The sequence below is a fragment of the Polistes dominula genome, unplaced genomic scaffold, assembly GCF_049000335.1.
Source record: "Polistes dominula isolate Pdom_NZ unplaced genomic scaffold, Pdom_raw_medaka contig_31, whole genome shotgun sequence".
NCBI lineage: Eukaryota > Metazoa > Arthropoda > Insecta > Hymenoptera > Vespidae > Polistes > Polistes dominula.
This window is the reverse complement of record NW_028300925.1, coordinates 7193221-7215183: the sequence shown is the minus strand read 5'-3', so window position 1 is coordinate 7215183 and position 21963 is coordinate 7193221. Positions and strand designations below refer to the sequence as shown.

The 21963-nt window shown below is 30.4% G+C and overlaps 1 protein-coding gene across 1 annotated transcript; it reads left to right on the top strand.

Annotated features, from left to right (window-relative positions):
• Positions 1 to 15905: 15905 nt before the first annotated feature.
• Positions 15906 to 21488, top strand: LOC107074012 (kynurenine/alpha-aminoadipate aminotransferase, mitochondrial). Its single transcript, XM_015335022.2, has 8 exons — positions 15906 to 16287; positions 16384 to 16571; positions 17430 to 17600; positions 18687 to 18947; positions 19026 to 19205; positions 19829 to 19955; positions 20324 to 20532; positions 20750 to 21488. Exons 1-8 carry the CDS (start codon positions 16185 to 16187, stop codon positions 20825 to 20827), a joined length of 1317 nt encoding a protein of 438 aa, XP_015190508.1. The 5' UTR covers positions 15906 to 16184; the 3' UTR covers positions 20828 to 21488.
• Positions 21489 to 21963: the final 475 nt, after the last annotated feature.

The following is a 21963-nucleotide window of genomic DNA, read 5'->3' as shown; positions in this document are numbered from 1 at the left end:
GGACGATTTGGCGCTGTACAAAAAGCACAAAATTAAATTTCGGTCCCCCCTTGCGCATGCAATATACGAAACTCCGGGTATGTGGCGCTTGAAGCGGGAAGGGACACGAGGTCCTCTATCCAATGGCGTTTAGCGGTACGTTAACTATCATTCGGTCTTTGCCCTGGGGCCAATCCGCTAACCCGTGTTTACCGATGCCCCGGGCGTTGTTAAATAATCTATGGGACCGAGTCCCGGGGTCAGATGATACTGCACGTTGGTTTACTGCAAGTAATATTAAAATAGTAACTGCGAAGAATTAAGTATGAGATTCTAACGTTAGGAAAGAAACGATTTGTTGTCATGTCAACGATTATCGTACAATCCTATTTGTCATATGTTTTATCAAACTAAACTTTTAGTTTTTTATTTGGTCTAGTCATTTAAGTTTGTCTTCAGGGGGGTTTTCTTGGATTTTGTAAATTGGTGTAAATAGAATATTTTTGAACTATGAAATGCTTTGATAGGTTTAATGTAGAATGTGTATAGAACTAACGGGTATTATATTTTTTGTTATAGTTCGTGAGATGAAGATTAAACATTATCAGATTTGAGAATCGATTTGCGAAAAAGTCTTTATCGTCGAATCTGATCAGTCCGCAGATGGACAGTCTTGTTTCCTGCTGCGTGCATATGCCAAGGATAGGAGTGCACGTTCTAAACTTGCGACGTATTTATCTCTGTTGGATACCTTTGTAGCTAACATGGGTGTACTCTTTCGTGCCATGTGTTCCCTTTAAGTTTCTTCTTCTTCTTCTCTTTCTCTCTTTTTCTCTTTTTTCTTTTTTATTTCATTCTTCAAACGCGTCCCTACACTCGCGAGATCATCTCGCGAGGTACTTCCGTTCGTTAATACTTTTGCTATTCTCCCCGATCAGTGATTATTATGAAAGGAAAGATTTGATATATATCGCCCACTCGTAATTCCTATGACGATTAAATCGAAAACGCGAAATCGTTTAATTCCGTTATCGTTAATACGTCATTACGCCCACCATTCCGATATAATTTTCAATTTACGTTCGCCCCGCGATTTCATTCTATAGTATATTATTCATATACACTCACACATAATAGATATATATGTATATATACGTGTATATTTTTGCTCGTATATATATATATATGGATATGTATATAGATAGTATATAAAACGTGGTTATTTCATACGATAATTTCTCGACGGTCGTCTATAGATCGATTGCCGATTAAACAACATTTCGATTCACTCGATCGAGTCACTTTGTTTATTTATTTCGATAGACCAACGTACATAAACTTAAATATTGTATATTATACATTAAATGGTCCGAAAAATTTCTATCGATTGATATTTATAATACAAACACGATTGTTTTTTTTAGTATAAACGAACATTTTTCGACTTGTTCTACCTATCCGTTGTTCGAAAAGTTGAGTACATTTTTTTCACGATCGGCAACAATTTTTCGGACAATCGTAAGACTGTAAATTGTTAAGAAAATTATATTACCAATTTTGAGAAGAAAATATATTCGATTAATTAGAAATATCAATCGCGAGTATTCATAAAATGGCACGAATTTTTTCAAGCAGCTTGTTAAAGTTTGTTTGTTGCAAAATATGCAACAATGCAAAAAAAATAACAAAAATTTATTTTTCCAAATTTTAAACGATCCAATAGAAAACAAAAAATAAAATAAAAAGAAAGAGAGACTGAGAAAATTTGCAAAAAAAATAACGAGAGGGGGTGAAAAAAATTTACTTCTTCCGTGTTCCACGAAACCGTCCCTTTTTTCATCTTTTTTCTTTTCACCTATTCGTCGAGGAAAAGAATAAGAAAGAAAAAAAGAAAAAGAGAAGAATAAAGAGAGAGAGAAGAAAATATATACACCTACTCAGCTTTCGTCGCGCGAGACAAATTCACGCGTTCGCACGCGACCAGGGGCTTTTATGGCGGTGAATTCAGCTTTACAAATCCGATGTTCAGGCAACGTTCGTTCGGTGCGTTGGGATTCAGGAACGGAGAGGAGAGGAGAGGAGGGGAAAAAGTAGGAAAAAGAACGAGAGAAAACACGGAACGGGAGGAGAAAGAGGGAGAGAAGAGAGTAGAGAGAACGCGCCCTCCGCCAGCCATGTTTGTGGGTTTATAAATTGGGTACGGCGCTGGGGATTTTTCTATTAGGACAAAATTGGTTCTTTCAACCGCCACCAGAGTGGGCTGCCCTCCCTTCACCCTCATTTCCCATTTTGCTCCCTCTTTCAGTTCTCTCTCTCTCTCTCTCTTTTACTCTCATCCTCTTTTCCTCGCTTCCTCTTTTCTACCTCTTTTCCTCCTATCTACTACCCTTCCCCCTTACCCCGACCCACCAACCATCATCTCACTCACTCACTCGGTTTCTCTTCGTTGAATTCGAGGGAGAGGAGTGGAACGGGATGATTTGCCAGGGGCGGATAGAGAGAGAGTGAGAGGGGGAGGGAATTGGGGAGAGAAGGAAGGGATGGAACGCGACGAGAGAGAGAAAGAGAGAGTAGTGGTAGGGTGGAAGCTCTCAAAAGTCGATATTTCCGTCACCGCTGTTATCGGTGTTTCCTACATTCCGTGTCCAGCGTCGTCATAAACGAGGTTACCGTTCAAAGTGCCGCCACCAACGCCAAACTACGAGGACGAGGACGAGGACGAGATGAGGACCCGCCAACGCGTTTTGAAGAAACTCTTGGCATCTTTAGTATCGTCGAAGAAGAATAAGAAGAAGAAGAAGAAGTCTTTTCGATCCTCAAATACGTTCATTCTGTTCTTCCTTTTATTGATACTTTTTCCTTTTCTCTCTGTTAATACTTTTGTGATTCAATCTTTACAGTTGTCTATCTTGAATGGAATAAATGTAATAATAATAATAATAATTATAATAATAAAAGAAAGTATATTTTTTGTAATACCTAATTGTTGATATTTTTTTAAAATAAAAATTTAATCTTTCATCATTGTCATAAGGAACAATAGTTGATCAAATTTTGCTAGAAACCCTGAGGAGAAGGAGGAGGATAGTCTTCGTTCGTTCATGAACGAACGAAGAGTAAATTTTGTTAAACGTTAGCGTTGAAAGTAGATATAAACGAGGAGATTGTGAATTTAGGTCAGCAAGCAAAGTAACGTTGTGAGTTGGTAAGAGAGAGAGAGAGACAGAGAGAGAAAAGGATAGAAAGAGAAAAAGAGAGAGAGAGAGAGCGATTAACCTCTTGATATAAAATAATTAATCTCTTACTCTACGAATTTACTCGAGCGAATGGGTATTAAACTATCCATTCGGTTATAACTTTGGAATAGCTTAGAGCAGTTTATCGCGAGTTTAGGTGTTCATGGTAGCGTATCGTCTGGGACCAACTTGATTTTATACAACCGCTTAATTAAGCGTTTGCTCGGCTCGATGGAAATTAATTTAATATCAAGCCGCTTAAATGGAAGGATTGTTCAATCAAATTTTCTCATACTTACTCTTATAGAGTAGATATTGCTTTAAGAAACGGGTACACCTCTAAGCTTGACTACCACTTTTTTTTCTTTCTATTTTTCTTTCTTTGTTTTTTTATTCCCCCTTCTTTCTTCTCTGTCGTAACGGAAGGCTAATTACAAGGCCGGCCATTTTTCCATAGCCAATGAAATTATCGACCACCGTCGTTGCTGCTGCTGCTGCTACTGGGTCTAGTGGTCTTGGTGGTGGTGGTGATTCCACTGGTGGTGGTGATTCCACTAGTACTGGTATTGGTACTGGTATTGGTACTGCTACTGATGTTGCTCCTGTTGCCAACGAAATAGTAGTTTAACGAAGTTTATCGTTGCAACGAGATGATTTCCCGAGTGCTATAGCTCGAAAATAATCTGGGGGAGGGGGAAGGTTTAAGGGAGAGAAGAATTCTCATGATCCATGATCAATACATCAAATTCGATGTGACGTTTCCGCATTAAATTCCGAAGATCCGATTGACCGCGTTTATTCTCTTTATAATGGTCTAGTTGTTCGACCAAACGTTACTTTCTCGTTCATTTGTTATCTTTTAAACATATACATGTAATACAAGTCATTCATTCATTCACTTGCTCATCCATACACAACCCCCTAGTTGAATTTCTTCTTTCCTTTGGACTCTTTCTATCTCTATTTATCTACATACGATCTACACATATAGGACAAAAAGTGACATCTGCGAAAATAATGACAGTAATAACTCTCCGACGCTGAACTTTATTGTTTCCGAAACATCCCTTCGAAGATTGTGGATGGGGGGTGGAATTGAATGCTACGAACGTGTAACACTTTGAATCAAAACTCTGCGATCATACCCATGCAATATGATTTAACATTCATCGAGTAATTTTCTATTCATCGAATGAACTCTAACTCGATCTACTCTTAATATCGTTCGATTTTTCAACTCTATTCAGTTTTTTTTCTCTCATAAAGCATACAAATTAGACTGGAGATATAGGAATAAATACACTTAATATTTTACGATCAATATTAAATCAACAAAAGGTCAATCTTTTCGTCAATATTTTCCTACATTTATTAAACATCGAAAAAATCATTTTTTAAATCAAATTCAAATATTGAATTTCTATATATATGATGATATAAAAAAAAAAAATAAAATAGTATCGGTTTAATGCATACATTAAAACCAAAAATAAAAAAATCAGACCATTATTTTCATACATTTTTGTATCCTTTTCAATTTACCGATATAATATTATGTTCATCTCGTTAAAAAGTTTAAAATTACGATCGGCGCAAATAATTTCTTTGGCAACTAAATACTTGCAGAGAGAGAGAGAGAGAGAGAGAGAGAGAGAGACAAAAAAGAAAAAACTAAACGATCTAAATCAAAATCTCTTTCTAAAAGTGATTCGAATAATCGAATTTCGACAGAAAAATCACAGGAAAGCAGTTAGGTCAGGATTCATAGAACGAACGATGAAAATATCTTCTCCCGAAGGGGAGACTGACTCCCTTAGGAGTAAGAGGGGCGAACTGAGGGGGGAGAAGAGCGGGGATGAAACTCCTAAAGGTTTTGTCGGTCATTTGGTTTGACTTCACAACCGATTAGAATCTGCCGAAGGATCGCGACACTGTGCTTGGGCCGGTGTTCTGGTCGAGTATACAAAGCAAACGTTGTATTTGTGGTAAACGAAGGAAGGGTGGGTGAGTGCGCTCACGCGCGCAAGCGCAAACGAACATAACCGAGGGACCATCCATCCATCCATCCATCGCTAAAGGCGGCTAAAATTGTAGAGGAGAAAGAGGAGCAAGAGGAAGAGGAGAAGGTGGTTATGGGGTGGATAAAAGGGGGTTAAAAGAGAGCACCCCCGGTACCCAAAAAAGAGGGGGTGGCTGATGTAACCGAATTACATCAATCCCATTTCACATCGTTTTGACATGGCAATCGAGTTGAGTCGCGCGCACACACAACTATTGTGTTTTTGCGCGGGAAACGAAGAAGAGGTAGGTGGTTTGGTTTGGTTGAAGAGGGGGGAGGGTGCAAAATAAGAGTGAGTGAGCGAGATTAAAGAGGGCGTTGGATGGAATAAAAAGAGAGAGAGAAAGAGATAGAAAACAGGATTGGGGAATTCGACTTTTCATCCCCATTTTGTTGGTGGTTGCTTGCTGTTAATAGTAACGGTAGTGTGGTAATAGTTGTAGTTGTAGTTATGGTTGTAGTGGTGCAGTTGGTTGTAGTGGCACGTTGCTTACGCGAGGGGCAAACGCCTTAACTTTTCCTTATCGAAAATAAGTCGTTAGTCGGCCTTTCATCTTTAAACGAGTTTTCGCGGCGTTCTGAGTTTTTACTCCAAACCAAATCCTCCTACTACACCCAAACCGACAGCCCCCTCATACCCCATCCTTCACCTACCTACTCAACCAACGCCCCTTACTTCCATCGTCTTCTTCGCGTTCGTGTTGAGAGGTTAACGTTTTCCAACCTACACTTTCTGTGCTTTTTCTCCTTCTCCTCCTCCTCCTCCTCTTTTTCTTCCTGTTCACCCTTTTTCCCTAATGTCGAGCTAGCTACTCCGAAAGACATATTTTAATGTTTTGCCTCGATTTAAAAGATTTATTAGAGGAAAGAGAGAAAAATGTTGAAAGGGATGCGGAGAAAGTTAATTTTATATTTAACTAAGCAATTTTTTGAAATTTCAACACTAACATGTTTCTTTTTTTTTGGAGTATGAATCGAATTATTAATAATCAAATAAACGTAATTTAAACTTGATACGCGAAATAAAATGGTACTTAAGAAAATTATTGAAAATAAAAAATTCACCAAACACAGTTAACTTCTTAACGGGTATCTAAGATTTGATAAATATAATTAAGGTGAATACATTGAACGACAACAAAATAGAACATTTCGTTGAAATTCAAATCATTTAAATATGGTACAGACAACGCAATTATTGATACTAAATAAATTTCATTGATTAAGATTAATTTCAATCGAGGGAAGAAGGGGGGGGGAAGAATTTAAATAAGGGTATCTTTTGATTTGTCTAATAGTCAATTGTTTTGCAATGAAAAGAAAAAAATAGTAGGATGATTTAGTAACAAGTCCGAGAGTTATTGTCGGTCGGTTGTTGTGAAAGAAATAAAAGATAGAAAGAGATAGAGAGAGTGAGAGAGAAAGGGAAAAGGATAGAAAAAGGGTCCCCTTCCTCTTGTTGCTGCTGTCCTTCGTCGTCATTGCTGGTCTCGTGGTGTGGCTTAGAGGAGTACAATGCTGTAAAACCGCCTGCAATCCGCTTACGGCGTGACATCTTTACGCAATTACCAATAATTGCTTCCTCGCCGGGACAGAGCTTCGTAAACCTAATTAGGCTTAAGAATGCAATCGGAGACGCGTCGAGGGGAAACTCGTTCCTTTCACACGAACTCGTACATATAAACTTAACTCTCTTTATACGTTCTACTTCGATAAGCTTTGCTTTACTTTATTTTTTTTCTTTTTCTTTTTTTTCTTCTTCCAAACCGTGAGGGGGGTTGCGTTACTATTCTACTCTAGCATTATTTCTTGCAAAGTAAAGTCTCTTAAAACTTTTCTTTTTTTTTTTCACGAACCAAATAAAATTTCTTTTCAAAACTCGTTTCTCGGTAATATTATGCCGTTGAAAATATTTTTACGGTAAGTTATTTGTGAATTTTGGTTTGTTTCAAAATAATAAAGAATAAATGATGCTCAATTAGGAATAGACAATGGAAATAAATTTTATACTAACCAGCTTATTATTATTATTATTCTTTTAATATTGTCTGACATAATTTATACTAATTAGATTTCAAAAGTGGGTAAAGTTATTTAGAAAAGATTGGGAAAATCGTTGTGAGTTTAGATCAATGTAATTATAAATTTTTATAATCAATGTGAGAGAGAGATGGTAAAGGGGAATAGTCTTGAACGAAAACATTTCATTACTCTCTCTCTCTCTCTCTCTCTCTCTTTCTCTTTCTCTTTCTCTTACACTTTCAAAACAGATGAAGCGTCTTAACTAAGTTCGTTCAAATTATCAGCAATTATCGAGACTTCGGTGTAATTCCGTTAGCAACACTGTGGTTTGGGAAAAGACTGCTTAAAAGCATTTCCTACAAATGTAAAATCTAATTTCGAAAGAGATCGAAAGAAACGAGAGAGAAAGAGAGATAGATAGAGAGAGAAATGAATGACGTAGAAAATGTGCAACTCATCGATAATAAACACAAATACTGCTTATCTCAAGTATATTAACCGATCGTTCAAAACATATTTGATGTAAGTGTATCCAACCAAACAGAAAAAGGGGAGGGGAAGAAAAATAATGTCAAATTGCATTTGCACAATATAATCGTCAATTATTATTATTGTCTTTTTTTTTTCTTAATCTAACAAACACGTCAAAATACTTTTATGATATTTTGTTCCCTCTTTCTCTCTCTCTCTTTCTCTCTCCTTTCAGAGGATCTCCTTTCGACTATAACGAAATCACGTCGATTCATTTCAACGAGTGTTCTCCTTCGTATCGTAATCGATCTGTTTGGAGAAGAAGAAAAGGAGGTGGAGAAAAAAGTAGAAGGAAAAAGGAGGAGTAATAAAAGAATCGAAGGGTGAGAGGGAGGGAGGGAGAGAGGTTTGGTAACCGGTGAATTCTTCAATCTCGATCCACGGGATACGACAACGACGACAACGACAACTACGACTAAGAAGACGACGATGACGAGGAGGACGAAAATTGCCCTTTCTCTCTTTGCTTTTCCTTTCTGGAAAATTCAACGAACGGAACACACCGTGGTAGGCACAATTGTCACGTATACGCCAACTTTCGAGGGAAATGAAGAGGGTAAAACGTCTCATAAAGGTTCCTTTCGGGTGGAAAGAAGACAACTAATACGAAAACATTTTGAAAGATTGAACGAGACGGAAAACTTTTAGAAAAAGAAAGATAAAATAATATATATATGTAGTATACACATCTTTATACATATTATAAACATTTCTTATATGTATATAATACATTTTTACACACATTTATCATAGCAACATGCACGTCTGTCAAATATAATATACACATCATAAATCCAAGCATACACACATTATTATATATTTACTCACATACTAAATATATAAATATATTAAAAAATTATTACACATATATAAATAAATATATAAATATATAAAAAATATATAAATAATATAATATATATATAAATATATAATATATTATATATACAAATGTAGATACATGGAGGACATACATTTAACATACGTGTAAAACGCAAATATATATATATATATATGTATGTGGTGTTACATTTGGGGGAAGGTAAGTACTTCAAGGGGTGGGTCTTTCTTCTGGAAGGGCTTATGAAGTACTACAAGACGAAGGTGCTGAAAACTTCTTTTATTTGTTGAAAAGAACGTGTGGCGACAATTCCATTGTGCATTCCATTTGGTCGGCCGCTTTGAGATACAAGCACGCATATCCTTTGTCCCTTGCGAGAAAACATGAAAGAGAGAGAAAGAGAGAGAGAGAGAGAGTAGGTTCTTGTGCTTATACCTTGTGCACCCAGGATTACGAAAGGTGAAAAAGTATTTTGACACCCGGAATAATGGACCCGGCCGCGAGGTGCACCCAATTAGATATCGTTTCGCCCGTGAAACTCTCTTCAACAATATAAACAACTGTTTTTTGGATATAATGCTCTACGACAGAAAGAAGATTTGATACTCTTCTTCTTCTTATTATTATTCTTCATTCTTTTTTGTATTATTCTTATTCTTATTCTTATTTTTTAAAGCATGTCTTTTTTAACGAGTCTTTATTTCCTGCTCGTGAATGATTATTTTTGTATTGTATTTCTTTTTTGAATTATAGATGTTAAGTTAAACAAAATTGTATTAAAAATTTACTTTCATTTTAACTAATAATTATTATCGAATTAAAATACTTGAATTAATTATGATAATTATAATAAATGTGTAATGTTACGTAAGTGTTTAGGAAAATGTTATAAGTTGTAACTTGTATTAATAAAATGTAATATATCAAAAAAACAATGTGTGGAACTTTTGAGAAGGTTATGTGAAATTTCAAGGATTGCTTGAGACACAGTTGGAAGATCATTGGTCTAATTCTAAGTCATATATATTTAACGAGTTCAAAATAACAATAATATAACAAATCAGATCATTTTTCTAATCATCATCTCGTATAAAATCCTAGACGTTCTTAAATCCTATAGTTATCTCATAGTTATCATTACAACAAAAAGATAAATAAAAAAGATTATCAATAAATAAAAGAAAAATTGGGATACATTTTTCTATTGTTTTGAGAATAAAAACAACCAAAAAAGACCATAATAAAAAATGAAAAAAAAAGAGAAAGAAAATTGTAAAACGTTCAAAAGTATTCGGGAAACGACGAGGAATAACTTCCTTGCCACTATGCCATGGATTCTTTCGTACAATCCCGTTCAGGAAATTTCTTTGCGTCCGGGAACAAGAGGAAGAGTGATAGCGAAAGATAAAAGGAAAAGAAATAGCAGTAGGAAGGAAGAAGAGGAGGAAAAGAAGAAGACGAACAAGGACGAGTAGGATGAGAAGAAGAAGAAGAAGAAAAAGAAGGAGGAGGAGGAGGAGGATGTGAATCGGGCGATCAGAGAGAAGCCCTCTCTTAGTACTCGAAACCGGATAATAATGAAATTTCAAGATAATCGGTAGGCAATTCATAGTTTCTGAGTAACTTTCTATTAACTCGCTAACAACGACAGAATCAGCAATCGTGGTCGCATTGAGGTCGTTTCTAAGACAATCTCCCGTTAGAAGATATTCCCGTATTTCTATTATCCCCTCTCGAATCATTCAACCAACCTCCTTGTCCCTCTCCCACGACCACTCACCCTCTTTCCCCATTCCTCTTTTCTATCATGTCTAAAGCAGCATCGAGAAATTCTCTTCTCGCTCATTACTTTCCCTATGATTCCTCTCTGTCTTTAGATTTGCACCAATCGTGAGGATCAATTTCCTATTGACTTCAGAATACTCTTCCATTTTTTTTCCTTACTAAGTGAAAGAGAGAGAGAGAGAGAGAGAGAGAGAGAGATAGGGGAAGATTCGTCTACGTTTTCGCGTTTCCTTTAACTTCCTCTTTCTCTTTTCTAACTACTAGCCCTTGACTCACCTGTAATAATCCAAAGGTTACGAGGTTCAAGTGGAAGTAAAGAGAAAGATAGATGGATAGATAGATGGATAGATAGAAAGAGAGATATATAGGCTGCTTCGTCGTCGTCAGGGACTAATTTTAGGTCGGCTAATGTCGTTTAGCTTTTAATGAACATCTCCGTTCGTTAAGTACGTTTCTCCATCTCCGCCTTGCCCGCGAAGTGGCTCCTCTACCGGAGACCGATCTCTCTGCATCTATTTTTCACCTATGATTCCTCCCCACCCCCTTTACCTTCTCCTCTTACTTCTACTTCTTCTTCTTCTTCTTCTTCTTCTTCCACTACTTCTTTCGATGATCAAAGTCCAACCTTTGAAATAGTAATCTTTTTTTTTCTTCTCTTGTGTGATCATTTTTTCAAATATTTTTTTCCCAAATGGTACACCAAGGAGTATAATAATTGATTCGATTATACTTAAAGAAAGTTTAATAAGGTACTCATTTATTTGAAATATATTTATAACAGACGAAATTAGAAATATGTTATTTTTTTTTAACGTAATATAATTTGATTTAATAATAATTGAAATATATCGAAAGTAGCTTTGAAATGATTAGAGTAAACAAGAATTATTATTAGTTGGAGTAATCAATCGAACTAATAATATTTAGATTCGATTGAAATTACATTGAAACTAAGTCAAATAGAAAATCGACGCAACATTCATAGATTAATTGCGTCAGTTATGTGATGATGCCCATGTCCATTTAGAAGTTCGAACGATTCGTAAACAGCTATTGCTAATATTCAATGTTATCTGAAAATTACGTGATCATATTTATTTTATGTTTTGTTTTATATATTTTTTGATTTTTTTTTTCATATACTCGATTTCATTCTAATATCATAATAAGTCGAGATAAATAGTCGATAGATAAATCTTATAATATTATAATGATCGAACAGTAGTGCTCGAATAGTAGTTCTCGAAAAGAATGATTAATAAGAGAAAACATATTCTTTTATGATATAAGAATTCCGATCATCTTCATGGTCAATGTTTCTGATTACTATTATTTATCTAACCTAAGTGTTATACAATTGCAATAAAATTTAAAATCATCTGTTCGTTTAATCAATAATTTTTATTGATTTGTTTTATATCATACAAATGGAAAATAATAAAGTAATTTTTTTTAACTTTTAGCAAAGAAAGGAATATACTATTAATATTAATTAACTATATTGTTCTGTATATAAATAATAATTACTTTGTTAAATATTATAAATAAAAATAATGGAATTTTGTAATAATAAAATTAATTTGAATTCGTATTGATTACAAAAAATGTATAAAAAGAACCTTTGTTTATTTTTTCCTAAAAAAATAGATAACATTTCGAATCTCATCGATTATTTTATTACGAATTTGATTACTATATTAATATAATTTTATATCGATCGATCGATTAATAATCTTATAAATTATCTTTTCTTCTAACGATAAAAGAATGAAATTCAACATTCGATTGAATGTTATTATTATTAAATATTAAACGTCTGATTCTTCGGAAGCGAATAAAATTCATTTATATATATATAAAGCAATAAATAAATAAGATGATAAAATAAAAATTTGTCTGAGACTTCTTACGATCGTAAAGAGATAGATAAGGAAAAAAAGAAAGAAAGAAAGGAAGAAAGAAAGACAGAGATAGAAACTGGAAATGATAGAGTTAACGAACGAAAGAAACGAGGAATGTGATAACCCCCGACGTATATATATATATTAAATACTCAAACAAGTGTATACGTGTATTAACACATGTACATAAATATTGTTATTCCTTCGGGAAGAAATCTTGTTTAAATTTATTATTCGTGGCGTTTATCGTTAACGTCTTCTTAGAGTGTTCTTAACAACAAGAAAAAGAAAAAAAGATTGAAGATAACATGGGATACGGTGTTGATCGGTGGACGAACGGGGTACGGGGAAAAAAAGAAAGGGGGAGGAGAAAGAGAAAGAGAGATGGGAGTAGGAGAAAAAGAGAAAGAAAAAAGTCAAATGACAGAAAGAGAGGGATAGAAAAATTTTGTTATCTTTGACTATTCTATTCTAAATGAACAAACGAGTAGTCGTTCAAAATGATAGGATTGTTTTACCAAAGCTTGTTTTAAATATCTACGATGGTAGTAGCTGATGACAAGAAAATAGATAAGAAAATTAATCGATTAATTTTCTTCTTGAATTCTACATTCTTTTCTTTTTTATTTTTGTTTTTGTTGTCATTTTACGTATACTGTACGTCTCAAAAATTGATTTATCGAAATTATTATTTGTTTGATTAAAAGGGAATTACGATATTTGTCTGTTAGTATGTGTTTCTTCTTTTTTTTAATTTTATTTTAATATTTAATTATTGAATATTGTTAAAATAATAGAATAAAGATATCAAATATTTAACATTGAATTTTAATATTGCATATTATTTTTATGTACAAAAAATAAGTATGATACTACTATACAATACTTCTAAATAGGTTCAAAAAAAAAAAGAAAAAACATTTAAAAAAATTACGAATATGTTATTGTTAATAGAATTATATTATTGGTTTATTTGTTTTAGTATTAAATATATTTAAAATCTTAAAATAATATAATATTTAATATTAAGTATTAAATATAAATTTATAACAATAGTCGATTCGACTCTTAAACCATGCTTTTCATTTCATTAAATAGATAAATATTAAATATTTCAACATATGAATTTTCAATTCTGTTATTATTCACAATAAAAAAATATTTATAATTTTTGCATTTAGATTAATCAATTTTTGAGACATCCTCTATGAAATAATAATAGAGAATATAATTTCGATATTTTACTTATCAATGATTCAAACATATCCGTTAGTATTGTAATTTGAAAACATTATTTATATACGACGTAACAAAAAAAAATAAAAATGAAAGAAAAAGAAAGAGAGACAGAGAATAAATGACGTAAAATGAAAACGAATTATAATTGTATATGTGCATTTACGTAGAAAAAAAAGCACGTATAAAACGTAATTACATACACGAATGTACGTATAAAACTGGTATATAAGTAATATATCAGTAAGTAAACTGATTAGAAATATGATTCGTATTTCTTATTTATGTTTTTTTTTATTTTACAGATGTTTTCACTCGCTCTCTTTCTCGGAGGTACTCACGAAAGAAACGTATTTGAATTATTGCATCAGGCTCTTATGAAACTGGTATTTAAAAGATATTTCAATCGGAAAATACACACATCGTTTAGGTTTGATGAGAAAGTGAGTAAAAGAGAAAAGGGAGGGAATGTTTGTAAAGGGGAAAAACAGACTAGAAAAAGGAAGAAAAGTGAACGATTGGGAAAGTTTTTTTTCAAAGAATCTAAAACGATCTCTAAATAAAATTCGTTTCAATTCTTGCATCAGAATGTTTTGGGTTTGCGTCATTAGATCATAAAATATAAATAACAACAACAAAAATTATGGAAAAGAATAAATTCCTTGAAAAGAAGGGAGAAAGAGGGAGAGAAAATAAAATGTAATACAAAATGTTAAAAATTTATAAGTATTATCAAATTAACGTGCTTACGTGCTTACGTGCATACTTTTGATAAAAAAAAAGAAATAAGAGGGAAATATAGATTATCTTTGGTCGTATCTATGCAAATATATCTTTATCTTATGTATATATCTAATATATATACATAATATTATAATATTAGGGAAATAATAAATTCTTATTTTCATTGTCTACGTATCTGCGTATGCATTTTACTTTTTTTTGAGTAAAAGTTCCTTTTTATTATTTTATTAGTCAAATCTAAAAGTATTAATTATATTGTTATTTTTATATATTATATATTTATATATTAATAATATTGTAATTTTATCTACTATATATTATAAAATTTGTAACCTAAACTTGTATGCAGTTGTTATAATTATTATTATTATTATTATTATTATTATTATTATTGTTTTTATTAGCTTGCATTAGGAACCGGAAATCAAATTGCAATATTAAAAAGACAATTAAATAATATTAAATAAATAATATATTACAAAGTTGAAAACTGTAATTAAGAAAAAATATTACATTTTTACCTTTAATTTTTCTACTTAACCTTTCGAAAGTAAATTAATAAAAAAAAATCTAGTTTTCTCCTCTTTCATTACTCTTTGTCTCTTCTTTTATCTTTGTTAAAAATACTTCATTATCCTTGTCTTACATGGCTAGAATTTACCATTCACATACTTTCATTCTTATCTATTTTCAACGATTGATATTGTTCCACTATTGCGTTAACTTGCTTTTTGACCTTTGTTTATGGGGTTATTAGGATTTTTACAAAATAGGGGAATAAACGAAAAAGAGAAAAAATATGTATGTATATATATATATGTATGTGTATAAAAAATGAAAAAAAGTTGTGTGCCCAAAAGTTGTTTGTCACAATTTCAAGCGAAATTCTTTTTCTTCAACAATATTTGGTTGACTAAATGTATATTTTAAGTATGAATTAATGAATTTAATGAACTCGATTACGTCATTGTTTAGCTTCGTCTGTTAAATGATATTGAACTTTGCCATTAACGTAATTTTTTTCTAAATTATTCTAAAACGAATTATGCATTGTTATTTCGATATTCCAAAAAAAATTGCACGAAAAAATGATCGTAAACTCGATAATAAGTTGTTTACAAAGTTTTTTCAATAAAAAATAATTTCATTGAAAATCGTATTTTGAAAAAAAGAAAAGAGATAAAAACATGTTTGATCATCCGAATGAAATAACAAAAAATAAAATTTACTCCCATTCATATATTTTTGTTGTTAACGTGTTTATAAATTTTTTTACTCGATGTTTTGATTAAGTACAATCACGATCATAATCTTGTTAAAAATTTCTTTGAAAATAACGTAATTAATTTAGAAATTTACTTTGACAAAACGACATATATATATTAAAATAATATATAGTAACAAAAAGAGATAAGGATAAAAAAAAATGAATGTTCATTCGTATTTTCCGTATGAAACTTTTTTTTCAAACATTTTTAAATTGTACGTTCGTGTTCAAATAAGTTAATATTATCTGACGCAACCAATGTTATCGGCTAAGTATAAAAGCCGACGAAACGAGACTCGACGTTAGTATAAGGAAAGGGTTGTTATCGAGAACACGAGAAAAGTGGTCCTTTATTAAAATATCATAGAAAATTTATTCTTCAGATTTTTTATAAAATCTTATTGAAAAGTTTCTTGTAATCGTACGATTTTCTGACAAATCTTACGAATTTCATACATACGACGACGACGACGACGACAACAACAACGTGAATTTATTTGTTGTAGAGAATTATTACTTCGTGTAATTTGATTCGTTTAATATTTCTTGATATTATTACATCGATCGATTTCAAATAAAATAAAAAATGTCGTTCACTATGGAAGAAAGTACCAGTTTAACGATGGATTATTCCTCGTACAAAACTGAATTATCGAAAAGAAGAAGAGCCGTTGTTACGAGAGAATTAAGTTAGTAATATTTTTTTTTCTTTTTTTTTTTTTTTTTATTAAAAAACATATTGAAACGAGAGTAATATATAAAAATTGTCTTTTGCGTGTATACAGCTAAAATAGCATACTCGGCACCGACTAGTTTGGTTTCACTTGCCGAGGGTATGCCGAATGAAAAGACTTTCCCATTCACCGAAATATCCGTCAAACTTTACGATGGTTCGTCGTTTACACTCGAAGAAAGCGAATTGGGCAAGGCTCTTCAATATATACCAACTCAAGGTTACCCTCCGTTATTACAGGTAATTTCTTTAAATTATAAAAATACTATATCCACACATACACACGCTGGACGAAGAACAATTCTATTTTTCTATATGAAAATTCAATTGAATTATTTTTAATCATTGGATTTTTTAAATCAGAATTTTTATAGAAAATTCATTAGTTTTAATTTTATATTTTTGTAATATTTAAATTTATTCAATATTATTATTATATTATATTAGAAAATAATATAATTATTTATATGGAATAACTGAATAACTCAATGGTTAAAACAGTTAACCAAATTAACTAAGAAATTAAAATGAATTAAATTATATAATATATAAAAAATTATATTATTTTTATATATTAATTTTTTTAATATTTTAATATTCATATTTATTAGTAACTTATTAGTATATTTGTTAGTATACTATTTATTATTATAATTAAAATATTAATTATATATTATTATTTAGTATATAATGTAATTAATATTTTTTAATTATATTATATACTAAAATTTTTATTATAAAAATGATATGAGATATCGAATATTACATAGACAAAAAAAATGATATCCATAAATAAAACATATTAGCATCGTTCTATTGTTCAAACACAAAAACTGAACACATATTATATAAATATACATATTTACAAATAAAAAAATAAACAAAAATTATGAAGAGATGAAAAATTAGTTTGTATTTATGGAAGCGAATGGAATTATTTCGAGCTATAACTAAAAGCTTCTTCATCTCTCTCAGCAAAAGACGAGATTGTTGCTGATGTAATCCACCGAGTCGTTACACACAAATTCTTCTTTCTTTGAAATAATACGATTGGCTAAAACGCGTGTCTAACGACGTTCAACGTTAAATTGATTTTAGACCCTGAGGGAATTCCAAAGGAGGGTGCACGCACCACCCCTATGGGAAAGTCGCGACATAGTAATCGTCGCTGGTGCTCAGGATGGTTTAAGTAAGACATTGGAATCTATCATCGGTATCGGTGATCCTATTCTTGTTCATGATCCTTTTTATCCTGGAGTTGAAGTTGTGGTTAGTATCGATCATCATTTTATTTATTTTACTCTCTTAATGTTTTTCTTTTTTTTTTTTTTATATACATTTTACGCATACGTTTAATTTTATATTATGAAATTGATTGAAAAATATCTATTCAAAAAGAGTCATGTAAAATCAAATGTTTTATAAAACAAGAGGCAAAAATGAAGTGACAATAAAAATGTGTGCGTATATGTATGTGTGCGTGTGTGCGTTATAAATAATTTGGAAAAATTGAAATAAAATAAAAAAGAGAAATAAAATGAGGATCAAACGTGTGACGTGTGATTAATAAAAAAGTGAACTTAAATACGCGTATGCATGACCTATACATACGATATATATATACAATAAAAAAAATTAAAAAAAAAAAAATAAAAAAAATAAAAAAAAATGTATAATTAAAAAATGTAAATGTATTATAAATGTATATATTTTTATATACATATATATTCTACATATGTCTCTCGCACAACAGATGCTGGCTTGCTTCTTTTGATCGTGCGCGTGCCATGATAATATTACATTTTCCATCTTCTTATCGGCAATTAATTTATCCATAAACACACAACTCCACATTTGGATTTTTTTCATGTTTTACATAGATTAATCGACGGTCATACGTGACGCAATTTATCTTTCATTTTTTGCTCTATGTCATGTCCCTTGATAAGTTAAAACTATATAGGAATTCTAAAATATTACTATTTTCATATATATATATTTAATAATAATCAATTTTAGTCTAATATTCTAATCTAGTACAAAATTTAACTCTGTAATCAAAATTTATGGCTCTTTTATGGTATAAAAATTAATAATTGATATATGTAACGAAAGAAAATATATATGTATATATCTGAATGTAAAAATTTATAATTCAAATATTTTTTTATTTGCAACAAACGTTCCATAAATTTTAAGAGTATTTGATTAAAATGAACAAAACAAATTGAATATTTTTGCATGTCTAAATATGAATATTTTTTATTTATCATGCTATAGAAGATAATGAATGTTTTTATTTATATTACACATATGTGTTTTAATCTTATTAATGGTTATTTAATAATTAAAAAGGTTACGCCACATCAAGCAGAGTTTATATCGATCCCTCAGGATGATTTTGGAATAATACCGGAAATAATGGAAGAAATTTTACGAGAGAGACTAATTTCTGGTAAAAAAATGCCAAAAATTATGTACGTCAACGCGACAGGTGCTAATCCGACAGGTGTAATTATACCATTTGAGAGAAGAAAAGAAATCTACAGGTTGGCATGCGAATACGATTTTCTCATTCTTGACGATGATCCTTACTGCTTTTTAAGTTACAATGATGTAAGTTTAAAAAAAAAAATCATTTAAATATGATTTTTAAAAAAATAAAAATTTATTTATACGTTTAATCGATTACAGGAAATACCCCCATCATTTTTATCGATTGATACGGAAGGACGTGTTATCAGAGTGGATTCCTTTTCTAAAGTTATTAGCAGTGGCATGAGAATTGGTTTTATCACTGCTCCAGCGCCACTTTTAGCAAGCATTGAACTTCACTTGCAAAGTAGTCACCTGCACGCACCTTCCTTATCACAGGTTGGTAGTTATCCGTAATTTTCTTCTTAATATATCCTAACATGGTATAAATTCAACGAAATATTATTTTTTTTAATAAACGAAACACATTTAAATGATATCATTTAGATAATATATTTAAAAAAATTTTTTTTGTCGGCAATTTTAATTACTCTTTCAATTAGAGTAAATTAAGTTTTTGTAATCTTAACGTGAGTATATATTAAAATATTACAAAAAATGATGATTTATGTTTATATTTAATATTTCACGCGAAATAAATTGACGGGGAATTAATATTTTCATATTAGAAAGTATTAAAAGAAAAAAAATACGATATGAATGAGATTTTTTTGTTAGAAAAATAAAAAAAGAAATGTCTGATCAACTAATATGTAAATATTATTCACTTTTTTTATTTGATATACTTTCGATGATGAAACATACCCATGACATATCGTAAATCTTTGCATGCCTTCCTTCATATAATTATCAATATTCGAATATTTAAATACTGTGTGTGGAGAGAGACGTTGGCGCGTGTCGGGTATTATCACGGATGAAAACGTTATCAAAAGGTTATCGTGACAATTTTTCAAAAGTTATAAAAAACGATACTGATTATTTCTATTTGTTCCTTTCAGGTCATACTATACAAACTTTTCAAGATATGGGGATTCGATGGTTTGATGAGTCATATGAAACGTATTAAACATTTTTACAAGGAACGCAGAGATGTGATAGTGACATTGGCTAGAAAACATTTGAATGGTAATTATCATTTTTTTTCATTTAATGAACTGCCTAAATAATAGATTTTAATTGGGCAGTGTGAACTACCTAAATATTTTAATTTTGTCTTTAAAATTTCTTTCATCAAAGATCATGTGAATAATGAAGATATTTGAATATTTTATTCAAATTATTTATTTATTAATTTTTTATTATATATATATATATATATATATATATATATATATATATATATATATATATATATATATTTTATTATTATTATTATTATTATTATTATTATTATTATTATTATATTTTTTTATATATTTTTTATTATATATATTTAAGATTTGAATTTTATTCAAATATTATTTATTAATTTTTTGAACCTGATTTTTTTTTAGGATTAGCTGACTTTGCCGTACCAAGCAGTGGATTCTTTTTATGGATTAAAGTACGCGATATCAAAGATACGTGGCAAATGTTAATGCAACGAGGTATCAATGAAGGAGTTATCATGGCACCTGGTGCATCTTTCACAAAAGATCCCACCGCACCTTGTAATGCCATACGAGCATCTTTTTCAAAAGCTTCTTACGAAGAAATGGATTTGGTAAGTTTTCTATCTTATTTGTCGTAGATATGTTAATTTTATCTATTATCATTTGACGATAATCTTAAAGAAAAATTCTATTTTTCTTACGATATGTTGATAAATTAGAAAAAGAAATAGTTTAATTTTGTCTGATAATATTTGAATGATCAGTTGAATTATATTTAATATTTTTACGTTTAATTAACAAAAAAAAATTGTGTGTGTTTTTTTACAGGCCATGGAAAGGTTGGCATCATTGATAAGAGCGGAATTAACTGAAAATAATTTGTATTTGCAGAATTTAAATTCATGACAATAATATAGAAAACAACAAATGTTTTATTGAATGAATTCATTCATTTTACATGACTTTTTATGGATTCGTCATGTAGTCGCAAATTTCTAGGATTTATTTGCGACATACGAAGATTTCATTCACTTTATCTAATTGGAGCAAGGAAGGAAATCTCGATTGACGAAAATGGGATACTATATTTATCGACTGTAAAACATTTCTTACAGTCGGTCGGTAAAAACGGGAGTTTACCTATGGGATTTATCAATGGGAATTTTGTTTGCCTATTGAATTGTACTCAAAGAGCAAGGGCTGGTAAAAGGACGACATCTATACAATCGAAAAGATAGTATTTGAAATAATTATTTTCTACGAGAATTTAAAATATAAACTTGATCCATGGGAAATATGTATATGGGTTTTCCAAATATTTCGTTATATTTCAACGATTTATTTATAATATCTATTATTATTATTATTATATTTCTTGACTATGACAAGTTTTCATTATATTCATTTTATATTCTATATATATATTTTTTTTATTAATAATGTATTTTATATTCTAAAACTCTTATGACAATTTTCTTGGAAAAAAAGAAAAGTACAGAAAAGAATTATTGTAATTTCTTAAAAAAGGATTATTAATAATAAATAAAAATTAATTTAAATGACAAAACCTTTTGATCTTCTTTTTTATTATTAAATTAGTTATTTATACTATAACTAATAGTTATACTATTAGTATAACTATATTACTATTAGTAATATGGTATAAACTATTAGTATAAGCTATTACTATTTATTATAATAGTTTATACTATTATAATACTGTAGTATAGTAAAATACTATAATTATTAGTTTATACTATTAGTATAAACTATAAACTTTATAGTTTAATTTATATTAGTTATTTATAATAATATAATATTACTTATTATTAATTAAATTATGAAACCTTTCGTTTATTTTTATTGTTGAAACGTAAAGTTAGCTTAGAAAATATCTCGAATGTAAGATGAAATAAATAAGTAGAAAGAAAAAAAAATATATTTGAAAATGAAAAAATAAAACAAAGTGAAAAGAAAAAAGAGGTGAAAGTAAAGGAGATAGAAATGAAAAGAGTTACTTTCACGAAAGAGAAGAGAGAGAA